The sequence below is a fragment of the Lathyrus oleraceus genome, chromosome 4 (assembly GCF_024323335.1).
Source record: "Lathyrus oleraceus cultivar Zhongwan6 chromosome 4, CAAS_Psat_ZW6_1.0, whole genome shotgun sequence".
Lineage (NCBI taxonomy): Eukaryota > Viridiplantae > Streptophyta > Magnoliopsida > Fabales > Fabaceae > Lathyrus > Lathyrus oleraceus.
The window spans coordinates 297,354,864-297,372,635 of NC_066582.1; the positions used below are offsets into that span (position 1 = coordinate 297,354,864).

General features: G+C 33.2%; 1 protein-coding gene across 1 annotated transcript; it reads right to left on the reverse strand.

The window, feature by feature from the left end:
* Positions 1–14,724: 14,724 nt before the first annotated feature.
* LOC127137192 (uncharacterized) lies at positions 14,725–17,488 on the reverse strand. The gene is made up of 7 exons (XM_051063676.1): positions 17,326–17,488; positions 16,311–17,175; positions 15,789–16,226; positions 15,588–15,605; positions 15,064–15,142; positions 14,901–14,965; positions 14,725–14,788 (listed from the first exon to the last, which is right to left on the reverse strand). The coding sequence occupies exons 1-7, from the start codon at positions 17,486–17,488 to the stop codon at positions 14,725–14,727; spliced, it is 1,692 nt and encodes a 563-aa protein (XP_050919633.1).
* Positions 17,489–17,772: the final 284 nt, after the last annotated feature.

A 17,772-nucleotide genomic window follows, 5' to 3' on the forward strand; every position in this document is an offset into this window, starting at 1 on the left:
GCAATTCATATAAAGGTCATATCACAATATTATGGGATCCAAGTTCCTTCTCAGGGTACTCCTCCAGACCCTAATAATCAAGGAGATACTTTTCAAGATTCATTAACTGGGGAAGTCCATATCAAAATCATACTACAGAATGATGAGATCCAAGTTCCTTTTTGGGAAATACCCTCTAAAGCTTAATCAATCTGGGGCAAACCGCAATAAGGCTTGATCAAAAGAGACCACTTCAAAAGAACAGTTCATCTGGGGCATATCATTCCAAGGGTCGATTATTTAAGGAAGGATCTCTCTAAGGCTAATACAATGGCAAGCCGTCTTAAGCACATAGTAAAGATAAGCTTCTTCAAAACCCATATTAAGGAATATCTCTTCAAATACCCCAACAGACTAGGGCAACTATGGGATTTTGCAAGGACAATCCCTATCAATACTTTCAAGATGCACATACAAGCTCTTTCATACATCATGAATCATCAAGTTCGTAAAGAATATCGGGAAGTCATGCTATCTCAATACCCCACTACCATTTTTGACAAATATCCTTCTAATATAAGTAACCTCTCTAAGCCTTAACAGTCCACGAGCCACCACATGGGCACTTGTGGAAACATTCAAATCATTGTCATGCATTAATCATGTCGCTACGCTCTAGCATCAAACCATGTGTATCATCTCATTCATATAGCACGTTCCCATATCATGAATCTAACATATACAAAAGCCCAATCTTACTTCCTACCACACAAAAGCCCAATCTTACTTGGCACCTACATCCAAAAAGCCCAACCTCATTTTGGCATCCACCTCAAAAGCCCAACTCTGATTGGCATCTAACAAAAGCCCAACCCTGCTTGGCATTCAATACCTAAAAATGGCCCAATCTTCAGCGGTGCAACCCGAGACTAATACATCATGTGCATCAATCATTGCATTAATACATCATATCACGCGTAGCATATCCATTAATGTGGATCATTACACCATACAAACACTAAACATGCATAAATGACATAGCATAACATGCATACATAACACAGACTGAGACTCAAGACTCATCGTGAGAGTCTGGATATCCCCATCTAATCGGTAATAGATCTCTGTCCAAGCTTCTCCCAAGCTCTTTTCTCATTGTACACCCAGTGGGTCAGTCTTAAGGATAATTCCCCAACAAGTATCCTCGGAACTCATTCTCCAAGCAGAAAATACATAGCAACATTGTCCCCCAGTATGCCCTAATGGTATACAATTCCTTCACTAGATCCTTGCAGGGATTTCTTAGGGATTTCTCCAACACCCGTGCTCCTTAGGGAACCTCGCCTGGAAGCATATTCCCTAGTAGGCAATCATCTTACGTGACACCAGTCTTCCGCATTATGGACATCGTGTTCTTTTTTCAATCTCCTTTTATTCATGTCTTCTTAGAGAACTCCTCAATAAAAGTTCTATTACCATTGTCACTTTGGTTCTTACACCACTGTTCACTTTGGTTCTTACACTATTGCCACTCAGACACCTCGGCTCTTACACCGTTGTCATTTACTCACTTTGGGTTTTACGTCGTTTTCATCCAGTCATTTTGGTTTTTACACTGTTTATCAATTCATTTATACGGTTTCTTATACCGTTTGTCATTTCATTTTACGGTTCTTCTACCGTTGTTACTTCTTTTAGTTCTTATACCACTATCACTACTCTCGGGGTTTTACAACAATGATAATTTATTTAGCATTGGTTCTTATATCGAGGATGATTGAATTCTCAATCCCCAGCAGAATCGCCAGCTGTCGCGGCTGGAAAAATGACAGAGTCGCCACCATCCTTTATTCATTCCTAAGGAACAGGGAAATGATGATAAAACTAAAGACTAAGGGTGAGAGACTAGGTTCGGGAGTCGGTTAAGTAAGGGGAAGGTGTTAGGCACTCCTTACCTCCATTGTATTCAACGGGATCCTCCTTTGGTTCTAGGATTAGTGTGTTTCTAAGGAACGTTGGCTTGATTACTGGTTGATTATTTTATTATTTATTTATTCATTTACCAAAATTATTCTATTTAAATGGATGAGCCCCAAAAAGATTGTTTATAACTGTACTCGCTAGAGTTTACAACTCTATGCCTACGTACCTTCGCATTAGGCGAGGGATCAGAGTACCGTAGTTCTTCTTGAAAATGTTATTTGGTTGGTTATTTTTATCCCTTGAAAATTCTCACGCCTCGGGGACGGAGAAGTAATTGATTTTGAAAAGTGCCTCAATACACTAGGGTAGAGGTCTTACGATTTGAAGTGAGTTCAAATTGATTTGATCCCTTTTATTCCATGCAAAAATAGTATTTTAATTTATTTAAGAAAATAAGTTAGGAGTCATAATTAGGTATTAGACATAACCCTTTATCCCGATTTTAGCCCCGATTTTATTCCTTTAAAATCCTAGACTTTTAGACAATGTTTTATCCCATATTTGTATCCCTTGTTTTTATCCATTATTATCCCTTATTCAATTGTAAAAATTTAATTTGATTAAGAAAATAAATTAAATAAGATGCAATTTAACATATCTCTTATCCTGATTTTTATCCCCTAGTTAATTTATCAAAATATGATGAATATTTTAATTTTAGAAAATAAACCCATAATAATATTCGATGATTATAAAGTAACAAAATATCATATTCTTGATTATTTATCCCTAAAATCCTAAAAAATATATCCCACAATTTTATCTCATATTATCCCTAAAATTATCTCATAATTTTACCCCATAAATTTTATCCCTTATTTTTATCCCTTGAAATTGTTATAGAATTTTATACATGTTTGTCCGTTGATGTATCACTTGCTTTTGTCTCTTCTTTTTTATCCCTTGTGTTTTTATCCCTTGTGTTTTTATCCCTTGTTTTTATCCCTTGAAATCCTAAGGTTTTATCCCATAACCTTATAGCATATTGTCCCCAATTGTTTTTTATCCCAAATTTCTATCCCATAATTATCCCAAAAAATTATCCATAATGTTATCCCACAGGTTAACCCTAATTCCTTAATTATATTTTTTGTTCTTTTTATTTTTTTATATTAGTTATATATGAATTATAATAGTCTCATTTATCCCTAACTATGCCTAATTATCTTATTTATATTCTTATCTTAATTAAAAATCCTGAATGAACATTTACTTATATAAGTTTTTGTGTATTTTTGTTTTGATTCTTGACTTTAAAAGAAAGATTATTTTTGTAAGTTTTTTTTTAATTTAAAGGAAACATAAATGTTTTAGAATTAGAATGTACTAAAACATTTTTATATTTTTTGGATTCAATGGAATAGAGAAGTATTTTTTTTTTATATTTTTAGTAAAAACTAAATTAATTAATTGATTAAATAAAACCTAATTATGTGTTATTTATATTTCCAATTTTAAATACATGAGTTAAAATATTATTGTTTTTTATTTATATTTATTTTAATGGAGATATATACAAAACAAATTAATTGTTAAAATATGATGAAACTTGATTGTTTGATAAAATAATTTTTTTTTATGAATTTTTCTGATATGATTAGAATAATGTTAATTGTCAAGTTAACCACTAAATAGAGAAAACAAATTCAATATTCATTCCACAACAAACAAGACAATACTTTAAATAATTATGCGATATGAGACAACCAACTTACGGGGAGGAGATTGTCCCCGGTGATAAGATTCTTCATTTACTTTTCCTTGCTCTTCGTACTTTTGGCATTCTCGTTATTTCCCTTATTTTGCTCTTGCCTTTTCAAAAATATTGTTGATGATGGTGGAGGCTTTAGGGTTTTGGTGTTCTTGTTCTTAAGTGTGAAAAATAGTGTTTAATATAATAATAATACCCTTTTTAGCATGCTCCTACAAATTATGTTTTTTTAAATCTAAATAATACCCTTAAACTAAAATCAACTCCTAAGAGGGACTAAAAAATCAAAATGGTCTGTCTCCCTTTGACATTTTAGGTCATTTGACCAGATGACTGGTATGCTTTGGATGTGTTAGTGTCGACTAAAAATAAAAATAAAAAGGTGGTCAAAATTTGGGGTACGACAACTGCCCCTATTTAATCAGCTTCTAACTGAGAGGATGATGACGTTGAGCCTTCATCTTCTCATCGTGGAAGATGATTAAATATAGAGAGAGCCTTCATCTTCATCTTCTCACCTCTCCTATTTTTTCCTTTTTGTGTTTTAATTATAAAAAATCACAAAAAAATCAAAATTTGCATTTTTTTTATCTTTTGTTAATTAATTTTCGTATTTTTAATTTATATATTTTAAAAAATTGATTTTTTTCACTTTTTTGCATTTTCTTCATAAAAATAGTTAAAAATTATTTAAAATAAAAAATATCAAAAGTGTCCAAGTTCAATGTATTTTGTCAATTTTTCAGATCTGATTTCTGATTGGTTGTGTTTTATCACAATTAATTCATTTCCATTTGTAATGACCTAATTTGTCCTATAAATAAGACTCCGTTTTCTCACAATTGGAGGAGGGGAATTACACCAGGTTTCATACGAGTTTCACAAAGTCTCAAACTTTTGTTAAAGGGTTCCAAATTTTATTTTTGCGTTTTAATTCTTTCTACATCTTTTAATTTAATCTTTTGGCCATATGATGATTTCTGATGGCGATTTCTTTTTATACTTTTTATTTTTTCCAAAACCACAATTTATAAACTCAGTCCCTAAAAGTTCTTGCTCTTCACACTGAAGAACAAGAACACCAAAACCCTAAAGCCTCCACCATCATCACCAATATTTTTGAAAAGGCAAGAGCAAAATAAGGGAAATAACGAGAAGGCCAAAAGCACGAAGAGCAAGGAAAAGTAAATGAAGAATCTTATCACCGAGGGCAATCTCCTCCCCGTAGGTTGGTTGTCTCATATCGCATAATTATTTAAAGTATTGTCTTGTTTGTTGTGGAATGAATATTGAATTTGTTTTCTCTATTTAGTGGTTAACTTGACAATTAACATTATTCTAATCATATTAGAAATATTCATAAAGAAAAATTATTTTATCAAACAATCAAGTTTCATCATATTTTAACAATTAATTTGTTGTGTACATATCTCCACTAAAATAAAAATAAATAAAAAACAATAATATTTTAACTAATGTATTTAAAATTTAGAATATAAATAACACATAATTAGGTTTTATTTAATCAATTAATTAATTTAGTTTTTACTAAAAATACTAAAAATATAAAAAAAATACTTCTCTATTCCATTGAATCCAAAAAATATAAAAATGTTTTAGTATATTCTAATTCTAAAATATTTATTTTTCCTTTAAATTAAAAAAAACATACAAAAATAATCTTTCTTTTAAAGTCAAGAATCAAAACAAAAATACACAAAAACTTATATAAGTAAATGTTCATTCAGGATTTTTAATTAAGATAAGAATATAACTAAGATAATTAGGCATAGTTAGGGTTAAATGAGACTATTATAATTCATATATAACTAATATAAATTAAATAAAAAGAACAAAAAATATAATTAAGGAATTAGGGTTAACCTGTGGGATAACATTATGGATAATTTTTTGGGATAATTATGGGATAGAAATTTGGGATAAAAAACAATTGGGGACAATATGCTATAAGGTTATGGGATAAAACCTTAGGATTTCAAGGGATAAAAACAAGGGATAAAAACAAGGGATAAAAACACAAGGGATAAAAACAAGGGATAAAACAAGGGACAAACATGTATAAAATTCTATAACAATTTCAAGGGATAAAATTTATGCGGTAAAATTATGAGATAATTTTAGGGATAATATGAGATAAAATTGTGGGATATATTTTTTAGGATTTTAGGGATAAATAATCAAGAATATGATATTTTGTTACTTTATAATCATCGAATATTATTATGGGTTTATTTTCTAAAATTAAAATATTCATCATATTTTGATAAATTAACCAGGGGATAAAAATCAGGATAAGAGATATGTTAAATTGCATCTTATTTAATTTATTTTTTTAATCAAATTAAATTTTTACAATTGAATAAGGGATAATAATGGATAAAAACAAGGGATACAAATATGGGATAAAACATTGTCTAAAAGTCTAGGATTTTCAAGGAATAAAATCGAGGCTAAAATCGGGATAAAGGGTTATGTCTAATACCTAATTATGACTCCTAACTTATTTTCTTAAATAAATTAAAATACTATTTTTGCATGGAATAAAAGGGATAAAATCAATTTGAACTCACTTCAAATTGTAAGACCTCTACCCTAGTGTATTGAGGCACTTTTCAAAATCAATTACTTCTCCGCCCCCGAGGCGTGAGAATTTTCAAGGGATAAAAATAACCAACCAAACAACATTTTCAAGAAGAACTACGGTACTCTGATCCCTCGCCTAATGCGAAGGTACGTAGGCATAGAGTTGTAAACTCTAGGGAGTACAGTTATAAACAATCTTTTTGGGGCTCATCCATTTAAATAGAATAATTTTGGTAAATGAATAAATAAATAATAAAATAATCAAGCCAACATTCCTTAGAAACACACTAATCCTAGAACCAAAGGAGGATCCCATTGAATACAATGGAGGTAAGGAGTGCCTAACACCTTCCCCTTACTTAACCGACTCCCGAACCTAGTCTCTCACCCTTAGTCTTTAGGTTTTATCATCATTTCCATGTTCCTTAGGAATGAATAAAGGATGGTGGCGACTCTGTCATTTTTCCAGCCGCGACACATGTTTTTAAACTTAAGAAATCATTATACGGTTTAAAATAAGCTCCTAGAGCTTGGTATGAAAGACTAAGCAATTTTCTTCTGTAACATGACTTTATTAGAGGAAAAGTTGACTCTACACTCTTCTGTAAAAACATTAGTAATGACCTCATGATATGCCAGATATATGTTGATGACATTATCTTTGGTTCAGCTAATCCTTCTGTATGTCAAGAATTCTCTAAGCTAATGCAGGCAAAATTTGAAATGAGCTTAATGCAAGAACTAAAGTTATTTCTAGGAATTCAAATCAACCAAGCTTCAGAAGCCACCTATGTTCATCAAAGTAAATACATTAAAGACATTCTGAAGAAATTCGAAATGGCTGAATGCAAACCTGCTAAGACACCTATGCATCCAACTTGCATTCTGGAAAAAGAAGAAGTTAGCCAAAAGGTTTGTCAGAAGCTCTATCGTGGTATGATATGCTCTCTTCTCTATCTAACTGCTACACTTCCGGATATTCTGTTTAATGTTTGTCTTTGTGCCAGATTCCAATCAGATCCTAGAGAATCTCATTTAACAGATGTTAAAAGAATATTCAGGTATCTGAAAGGAACCCCTAACATGGGCTTGATGTATGTGAAAACATCAGAGTATAGACTTTTTGGTTACTGTGATGCAGACTATGCAGGGGACAAAATGGAACGTAAAAGTACATCTGGGAACTGTCAGCTCTTGGGAAGGAATCTGATATCTTGGGCCAGCAAAAGTCAATCAACCATAGCTTTGTCCACTGCAGAAGAAGAATATATTTCAGCATCACTATGCACTACTCAGATGCTCTGGATGAAGAATCAGCTAGAAGATCTTTAAATCTTTGAGAGTAACATTCCTATCTTCTGTGACAATACTGTTGCCATCTGTTTAAGTAAGAATCCTATTTTGCATTCCAGAGCTAAGCACATAGAAATAAAACATCATTTCATTAGAGACTATGTTCAGAAAGGGGTAGTAACATTAAAATTTATTGATACAGACCATCAATGGGCTGATATTTTTACCAAACCCCTTGTTGAAAATAGATTCTCTTTTATCTTTAAAAATCTAAACATTCAAAATTGTCTAGAATGAAATGTGCCTCTGAGATAGCAAAATAAGACTCTGAAGTAAACAACTGGATTCTGTATCTGACTCTGATGCTACTACCAGTTAGAAGTATTCTGAGTTAGAAATCTCCAGGAACTAACCCCTTGGTATTCCTGAAGGTCAGATAAAGTAACACGTGGTACATCTTGCATCTGACCTTGGAACTTCTAGACAACTTTCTAGCAGTAATCAAGAAAGACTCTTGATATCTCCTCGAGCAGTGCGCTGATTTTGGGATTAGACATCATTTATGAGTTGTAATCATTCTCCTCTCTAACGTGCTTACTTGGTTAACATGCTATCTGTTAAACTCTCATTTATGTGTTGTTTTGCATGCACCCTAATTGTGTATATATGCTTCTCACAATCTACAATTGCAGACTTTTACACTCACGAACTCACAAAACCATTTCTCTCAGTTCTCTCCTCTTTCAAAGGCTTTTCTGCAGTTCTTACTAAGTTCTTCAACATTCACCATCATCTTCAACCTTCTTCATGGATTCTCAACAACAGTCAGTATACAACTTCTCTCAACAGATGAACTCAACTGAGCAAGCACCAAGTTCCAGTCAACATAACCCTGCAACCATCGGCGTCGTCTCCACTCCTATCTACAAGGAACCTCACATTCTTGATCGTGAGCCTCATATTCATCTTGCATTTCCTTTTGATAAGCTGAAAGTCCTTTGTGAAACTTTGGTGGACTTTGACAACATGAAGCGCAATGGCGTCGACCTCACTGATGAACTAAAAAAGCAAGGGTGGGAAAACTACTTTCAACGCCTCTATAGCCCGGTATACACAAATCTGGTGAAGGAGTTCCGGCGGTTCGCAGACTCTGATGATCACTACATTGTCTCCTATGTTCTGGGAGTCAAGATAGTCATCACAGAGAAATCGATTACGTCTCTTCTGGACATGGAAAAGACAGGAGGGAGACACATATATAACATTAACCTTAGGGCAAAGTTTCTGTCCCATGAGATAAACCCTACCATATTCCAACAGAATGTTGAAGGCAAGCATTCTAAGAACAAGGAATTGCATCAGAACCTCTGGGTCTGGCTGAAGATTATCTTAGGCACTATCCATCATCGTCCAGCTTCAAACTCCTCTGACTACATCAACACAGACCAGAAGTGCATCCTCTACTGCATTCACAAGGGTCTGAAGCTCTGCCTACCTGCACTCTTATTCAAGTACCTCAGAGATTCAGTCAAGGACACCAGAAACAATATGAAGACAAAAAACTGCATCCCTCTGGGGAAACTGATATCTGATGTGTTGATCGAGAGTGGCCTCGTGGACCATCTGATTCAGCTCAAACTCATGGAAGATGTCATGATTGATACTGGCAGACCTCTGAATCCTCGCAATCTGAAGAGCATGGGAATCATTGATCAAGTGAGATCCAAACCAACACTTGACACCTCCTGGGAAGCACTTAAAGACCAGAGGGAGATTCCCAATGGACTCTACTTATTCTCCAAGATCGACCCTCCAGAGGTAATTTCTTACTATCTAGAGGATCTGTACAAGCAAGGAGTGGATATCACAGAATTCCAAGTGGACTGGCTGCCTGAGTTTCCACCAGACTTCCAGAAGAGGATGCGAGAGCCCTCTGAGAAGACCAAGCAAGCGAAGAAAGCGAAGCTGGGAGAAACATCTAGATCAAGACCCCTAGTTCCTCTGGTTGGCTCTCTAGGTAAGTCTGTATCTCTCCCTCCCTCCAAAAAAAATTAAACCAATTACTTCTTCTCTCCCTCAAACAAACCCTATCTACACCACTGCTGACACTCTCCCCTCAACCACCAGCTCCTCTAACCAACCATCTCAAAAATTTAACCTTGCCACCACAACTCTACCTGTTTTAGAAGCAGAAATGCTAAATGAAACCACCTCACCATCTTCATCACCATCTCCTCAATCCCCACCTTACTACGAACTTTCTTCTGACACTGAACCTTCTGACCCTCACTCCCCCACTCTGGCTTAGCTCCAAGACTGTGCTCTGGCCTCTCAAAAGCCATCACGTTCTAACCCTGAACCTGAAGTCACTTCCCCACCTCCGGAAAATCCAAACACAACCACATCAGAATCAATCCACTCTGAACCACAACCATCAGAACTAATCCACTCTGAATCACAACCATCTGAACCACCACGCTCTGAAATACCATAACCCATCACTTTCGCTAACCCAACAACCCCTACACTTAACCTAAGCGCCCCCACCTCACCCTCCCAAGCCTCTGCCAATGAACCAGAAAATACCTTTCTGACCCTTGAAAAAGCAATTACGGTTTTTGCAGAGTCTTTAGTTGAAAAGGTCAAGTCTCTAACCATCAACTCTGGTATCAGTGATGATCCCTCCGCTGTAAGGACTCACTGGAACAGAGTGATAAGTTGGATGACCTCTGAAGCCTTCAAGCTGAAAGGCCTCTCTGAACAAGTCCGCAACGACTTCATCAGAGACGTTGAGATCAGACTCCAAGAGTGTCTAGCCAGAGAAGCTGAGGAACGGGCAAGACAGGAAGCTGAAGAGAAAGTGCGCCAAGAAGAACTTCAAAGAATCAGAGAAGCTGAAGCAAAAGCTCTTGCTGATGTTGCTGCTGCTGAAGCTGAGGCAAAAGACAGAGCTGACGCTGAAGAAGCAACGTGCCTTGCTGAAGAGTCTGCTGCCAAAGCCAGAGCTGATGAACTGACTCAGGAGGAGTCCTCCAACTATTGATTCGTCCCTCTGGTCCTGAAGACTCTCGAAGAGCTGCAGAAAGAACAACAGGTAGTTCGAGCTAGACTGGATCAACAGGACTCTGTCAACATAAACATTCCTAACATGTTGTCCCAGTTGCTCTAGAGGATGCCTCCACCTCCAAACCCTTAGGCACCTAGGATAATTCTGCTTGTTGCTTTCTGTGTTTTGATGTCTGTTTTCCCTGCTTTGCTTGTTGCTTTCTGTGTTTTGATGTCTGTTTCTTGCCTTCTTGCTTTCTGCTTTCTGGCTTATGTAAATGCTTATCTATTAATATCAACTCTTTTGCTAAGTCTTTTTGATTCCGACAAAAAAGGGGAGAACTAAAACAACTTTGATGAAAACATATCTAAATTCCTTTCAAGCACTGCAAACATTTTCTCTAAAAATCAATGACTTAAGATATGTAGGAAAGTTGCTCAAAGCACCAAACCATGGAAGGCCCGGTAAGAACTTCTGAACTATCCAAGATCTAACTCAGGGGGAGCCCACTGTAATATCTGATCTAAGAGTTTCTTTAAATGTTTCATCTTTAATCTGAATTGTTTTGTCATCATCAAAAATGGGGGAGATTGTAATAACAAAGTTGGTTTTACAATATATCTCTAAGATTTTGATGATAACAAAGGATGAAACCAAAAATGGTACTCTAACGAGATTTCTCTTAGTGTGCATGACTCTGAACATTTACGCAGGATTCTGACCATACATCAAATACAAAATCACATCAGATATAAAGTATTAGATGATCAAATGCCACTCAGAAAGGAATACGTCCAAAAGGTTCTGATTCTGATCAAAGCTGATACCAGTGCAATAGTAAGTAGTCAGAAGCTCCAACAAAAGACTACTGGAGTCAGACTCTGAATACTTAAGAAGTCTAGAGCACTGAGAAGCTCTGATGAAGTTAGACATAATCATCCTCTGAAGACAAACTCTGGTACATCAAGACTCTGATGTAGATTCACAAGTCCAGAACGCATAACCGAAAAGAATCTCATTATGGAAAGAAAGTATTTAAAGAAAGGAATAATGAGGCAGACAAAATGGTTTTAGAAAGAAACAATAGAAGTAATGACATTAATTATTCTTCAATGACCAAGACTCTGTCATCACTCCAATGATCCTTCACAACGACTATATAAAGGACATATCACTTCTCTAGAGAGACGCACCTGAGACACACAAAAATATCATTCACTCTCTCTTTTTTCACGAGCTGCTGCTTTTACGTGAAAAGCTTTTGCTCTCATATATTCTGTAATACTTGCTTGTTGTTAGAAGCACCTTACATTACAATTTACTTTTGCTTAAACTATTTCCTCAAGTGACTCTGCGCAGTCTGAATACTTGAGAAGGCTAAGAGATTATTCTCTTAGACGATTGGTTGTGTAATCTTTCAAGATTAGTGGCTTAAGTCCTTTTTTAAGGCAAAATCACCTTAGCCGGGTGGACTAGAGTAACTTTGAATTTTCAAGCGAACCAGTATAAAATTTTGTGTCATCTCATTTTAATTCCTTGTGTTTTGATTTCTGAAAAAGTTTTTATTTCCAAAACAATTCAAACCCCCCTTTCTTGTTTTTCTCAGCCTTCAGTAAGTCCCCTATCCCGCATGGTATTGTGTGAAAATTTTGCTCATTTTCCATTTGTGAGAGCTAGTGGCATACTTATTGATTTTATCCAAGTTGGAGCCTTTCTCATAAATGATGTATAGGTTCATATTTTCATGCTTGTGAATGGATGGTTGAGTGTTCTCCAAAAAGTGACCAAGACATCTTTTCTTCTTTCACTAACATTTACTAACATCTCATTATAATAAATTTATTTTAGTGTCATTTACTTCATGATTTTATTTCTTGTTATTTACTTTATGCTTTTTAGCACCTCATATCATATTTGCTCTTTGTCCATTTGGACCTTTGTTTATGTTTATGCTCTTTTTCCTTTGTCCCCTTGGACTTTCATTTTCTTTTAAAATCTATAACTATATATAAAGGGGATACAAGTTTTTGGAGTGACCTATTTTTGTTCCAAAATTACCCTTTATCTTTTTTATAAATAACTTGAGTGATTAGTATCTTTTGTTGGTTATGAATTGATAAACTAACTTCCATCTCTCACAAAAAAAAACTATAACTTCCATTAACCGTTGAATGATGACACAAATTAAAAATCCTCTTCTATTTTTTTTTAATTTCATCTCTTTCTCAATCAGCATACTATTTTTTTTGTTGAACTTTTTTAATTCTATTATATTTCTATCTTACTTTTGATTTTCTATTGTAACTTTCTAATATGCAGTATTTTTTACTCCCAATATAATTTATTTTAATAACCTCTCACCATATTTTTAAAATTGGCAATAGTTTCTTTTAATAACAGTAATGATAGTTTTTTTTCACAACTTAAACACCTCATTGTTGCAAGATATGATCATATATATTTGCTCTTAAAAAAGGATTTTTTTTTAAAACTTCACATAAAAAATTTAAAATAATTGAAAAGTACAAACATAAAGATAAGTTTATTTTGCTTTTCTCCATTATCACAAAAATATAAGTTTATATTGGATATGATTTTCTTTTCCTAATTACACTTTAAATTGATTTATTTATTCATTCTACTTACAAAATTGTTACCTCACTGTTGTGTAATCTATAATCTATATATATATATATATATATATATATATATATATATATATATATATATATATATATATATATATATATATATACATCTATAACTATATATAAAGGGGATAGGTGATTTTGGTATGACCTTTATTTCTTCCACAAATACCCTCACTTAACTTCTTCTTTTATATTTGTTTATTATTTTAAAAAGTAACTTCTTTTTTTATATTTGTTTATTATTTAAAAATAATAATAATTAAAATAAAAAGAATTAACACATAATGGCCGTAGGGCAGTTGTAACCTCAAATAACTTCCTAATTCCTATTTAACATTTCAATATTTTTTGGTTATTGTAATTTTATATAACTTTTCTTTAAAGAAATATTACTTCCTATTTTATATTCAACCATTTTGGATTTTATACTTATCTATAACACTAACAAGCTTAACCCGGAATAACATAAAAAAATAATCAATTATTTTATTTTTGTGTTATTATTTACCATATTTTTTTCTTTGATATTTCAATATGATAAAATAAAATATTTTTAATGCATATCTTTGATTTTTTTATAAAATAATGTATCAACTATTGAGATAAATTATTTTATCTTAATGAGTTATTAAATAAATAATTATTTTACTTTTGGACATAACAATTTATTTTAGTAAATTATTTTACGTAATAAATTATTTTACGTAATAAATTATTTTAGTAAATTATTTATTAAGTGTTAAAGCATATAGACTAGGTAGAATGAAACTCTTAACTTAAATAATTACGTGTTTACTTAATGTATAAATATTTATTAAGTGTTAAAGCACATAGACTAGGTAGAATGAAACTCTTAACTTAAATAATTACGTGTTTATATATAAAATAAATTACATCAAATGAGTCAAATGTATTTCTTTGATGATATGACATTTTGTCATGTATTTGTAGTTTTATAAATCTCAAGAGTGCATTGATAAATGGATGTATGAAGAATTAATACAAATCTTTATAAGGTAAAATAAAACTATATTACACTACTTACTACTAATCTTACTATCTTTTTATCTAAAAAAATTCTAATTTGAGAGTCTTACATTTTTTCTTTACCACGGAAAACAATTGCAGGGAAAAATAAAATACTTCGTATAAAGATTTCATGTTCGGCATTCCTCTTAATAGTACTTTGTATGCTTTAATATAATTTTGAATATCTTTGTTTATCATTTTCAAAGTGTAATAATATTATTTTTAACTAGCGTTCAGACGGGCACTCCCGTGCCCGTCTGCCCGCTTTTTTTAATGCGCACAACAGAGAAAAATAAATGTTTGTTTTTCTTTTTATGAGGTTTCTATTGAAGGCCGCATTAAAAATAATATTATTACATTTTGAAAATGGTAAATAAAGATATTCAAAATTATATCGAAGCATGCAAAGTAATATTGATACTGTGTAATCAACGACGTTCTTTAAGAGAAATGTCGAACATGAAATCTTTATTCGAAGTATTTTCTTTTTCCCTGCAATTGTTTTCCGTAGTAAAGAAAAAATGTAAGACTCTTAAATTAGAATTTTTTTAGAGAAAAAGATAGTAAAATTAATAGTAAGTTATGTAATATAGCTTTTGCTTACCTTATAAAGATTTGAATCAATTCTTCATACATCCTTTTATCAATGCGCTCTTGAGATTTAAAAAACTACAAATACATGACGAAATGTCATATTATAAAAGAAATACATTCAAAACACTTGACTCGTTTGAATATAATATGGTTTATTGCGACACAAATAATACCTGAAGAATGGAGATACTTTGTTTTAGTATAGATTTGGTAGAACAACAATTATGACTTGTTTCTGAATTACCTGGATTTCTGGTAAATAAGGAAAACAATGGACTTAGTAAATATATATGGTTTTATTTACATAAACCACAAATAGCAGTTAAATTCATGCATTCAAAAATAATCTAGAGTAAATATATTCTTAAATGAATTAAATAAAAACCTCTCCATCCTTTGAGATATTATTTCTCTTTTCACCATTTTCCAAAGTTGTGTTTTATCTGTTATCACTGTGGAGCTCCAACAAATGGAGTAAATTTTCAAACGTTTGACTTGTTTCAATGAGGATGATAAAAATGTTACTGAAAGAGTGATGAAAGTGCAAGAATTTTTTTTATACGTATTACGGAAAAGATAAATACACCTTATTATCGAGTTTGCCAATGGATGAAATATTTTGTTCATCCTCCCATGTGTTCCATTTATCTTCAAAGTCTGTTATCTAAAATTTATTGCATAAGAATAGTGAGAATACCTATCACCCCATTTATATCTAACATAAAAGCATAAAATAAATGATTAAGTATAACTTACTTTCATGTCGAAGCAAGTTTGAACATTCTTTCGTCTCAACTTCTTACATAATTGAAAGATTTCATCGTGTTCTAGTTTGGTTGTATATTAAAGCAAAAGAAAATTATATTTAGTTATTATATATCTATATTATAAATAATACAATATAAGCTTGGTATGTCGTGTAACCAAAATGGGAATCAACATGTGAGCAATTTTTTCAATGTACTTAATAAATACTTGCGGGTGCGATAAAAGAATTTGTTTGTAGACTACATTTTTTGTGTAGTCACCATCTTCTCCTTTCAATTTTCCTTCCCTAGTTAAAACTCTTGTTGTAGTCTGTGAAGCACCCCTGGATAAAGCCACATATAACTGTCCATGACTAAAAACATGTCGTGGAAGATATATTCCAACATTTGGAATGGTTTGTCCTTGTGATTTATTTATTGTAATTGCAAAACTTAGTCGCACAGGAAACTGCTTTCTACTAAGGACAAAAGGCAGTCCATCACTTGCAGATGTTTTTATTTTAATTCTAGGCAAAAAAGCACGTTTTCGTGTGTTGCTTCCTGTCAAGATTTCCACATCCAACATATTCATAAATAAACCACGACATAATAACCGGGTCCCATTACACAATCCATATCTAGGATCTAGATTTCGTAATGACATCAATGGTGCACCCTTTTTTATCTTTAGAATATGTGGAGGCAAACTACCTTGTGCAATTGATTTTAAGAATTCTTGCTGGTATAAATTATGATTATCTCCTTCAACCTCGTCAAACGATAACAAATTATGTTCTTCTCCTGGAAACTGATCGATAATCATATCATTCAATTTCTGGACATCATCATTTGTTGGTGTCAAAATAGCTCTTTGTACCATATATGGGGCGTCCCAACCATGCAATTCTAAATTAGGAAAAATATGTTGGATAAGTACTTGTATGGAATGTTCACCTTCCAATGGGATTGCAATATGTAAAGGTAACCTCACCATGTCATCTGGTTTGGTAGGTTCAACACCATCACCAATGCGAATAAGAAATTCTGCAAACTCTTGATCATGCAATGATCGCATATTTTGACGCAAATGCAAAATCTTGGTATGATTCCATAAATGAGACTGAACAATACACGCTGTAATCATTTGTGCCTTAGTACCTTTTCTTACAACAGGAAGAACTTGACGAAATCCCCCCCCCCCCATGATCAGAACTTTTCCACCAAATGGAGCATTGTTGCTACAAATGTCTTGTAATGATCGATCTAAGGCTTCCAAACAATTTTTGTTTGTCATTGGTGCTTCATCCCAAATTATTGCGGCAGCAAATCTAATGAGATTTGCAAGATCCTTTTGCTTTTCAATACCACAAATGGAACTCGGTTGAATATCAATAGGTATCTTAAATCGAGAGTGTGCAGTCCTACCACCGGGTAACAATGTTGCAGCTATACCAGATGATGCAGTTGCTAAGACAATTTCTCCTCTACTTCGTAAACTTTCCATTAATGTTCTATAAAGGAATGTTTTACCTGTTCCTCCTGGACCATCAACAAAAAATACCCCACTGTGTTTTTGAACAATTACATTCATAATGGTGTTGAATGCAATCATTTGATCATTATTTAACTTAGCAATAGATTCAACATCTTCATTGGGGATATCGACCGCTAACTCCTCTTATATGATACTTGGAACTGCACCTCTGTCTATTATATTAGGGGGTAAAGATGGGAGATCATAATCATCAATCTTTTTACCGTGCAGGTTTAAGAGTTCATTCAAGTCCTTCAACAACATATTAGTTAAGTCTGATTCCACAACATTGTTAGCTGTTTGATAATCCTCTACCATATGTGTAAAAAACTCATTCCAAAGGCCTATAACATCAGTAGGTTCACAAAATATTAAAATCGTCACGAATAACCTTGTAAAGCATATGGCATTCGGAGACTCGTAGCCTCAACCAAACAATCACGAATACTATGATCAGTCTCTAGAAATCCCCTATCCTCGGCTAATTTTTTGAATGTACTGAAAGTCATGCCATTAATTGTAAGAAGATATTCCCAACTGGTTGGACCTGTGACATGCGATAACAACAGTCGCAAGTAAAACTTATCTCCCTCGAAGGTGAT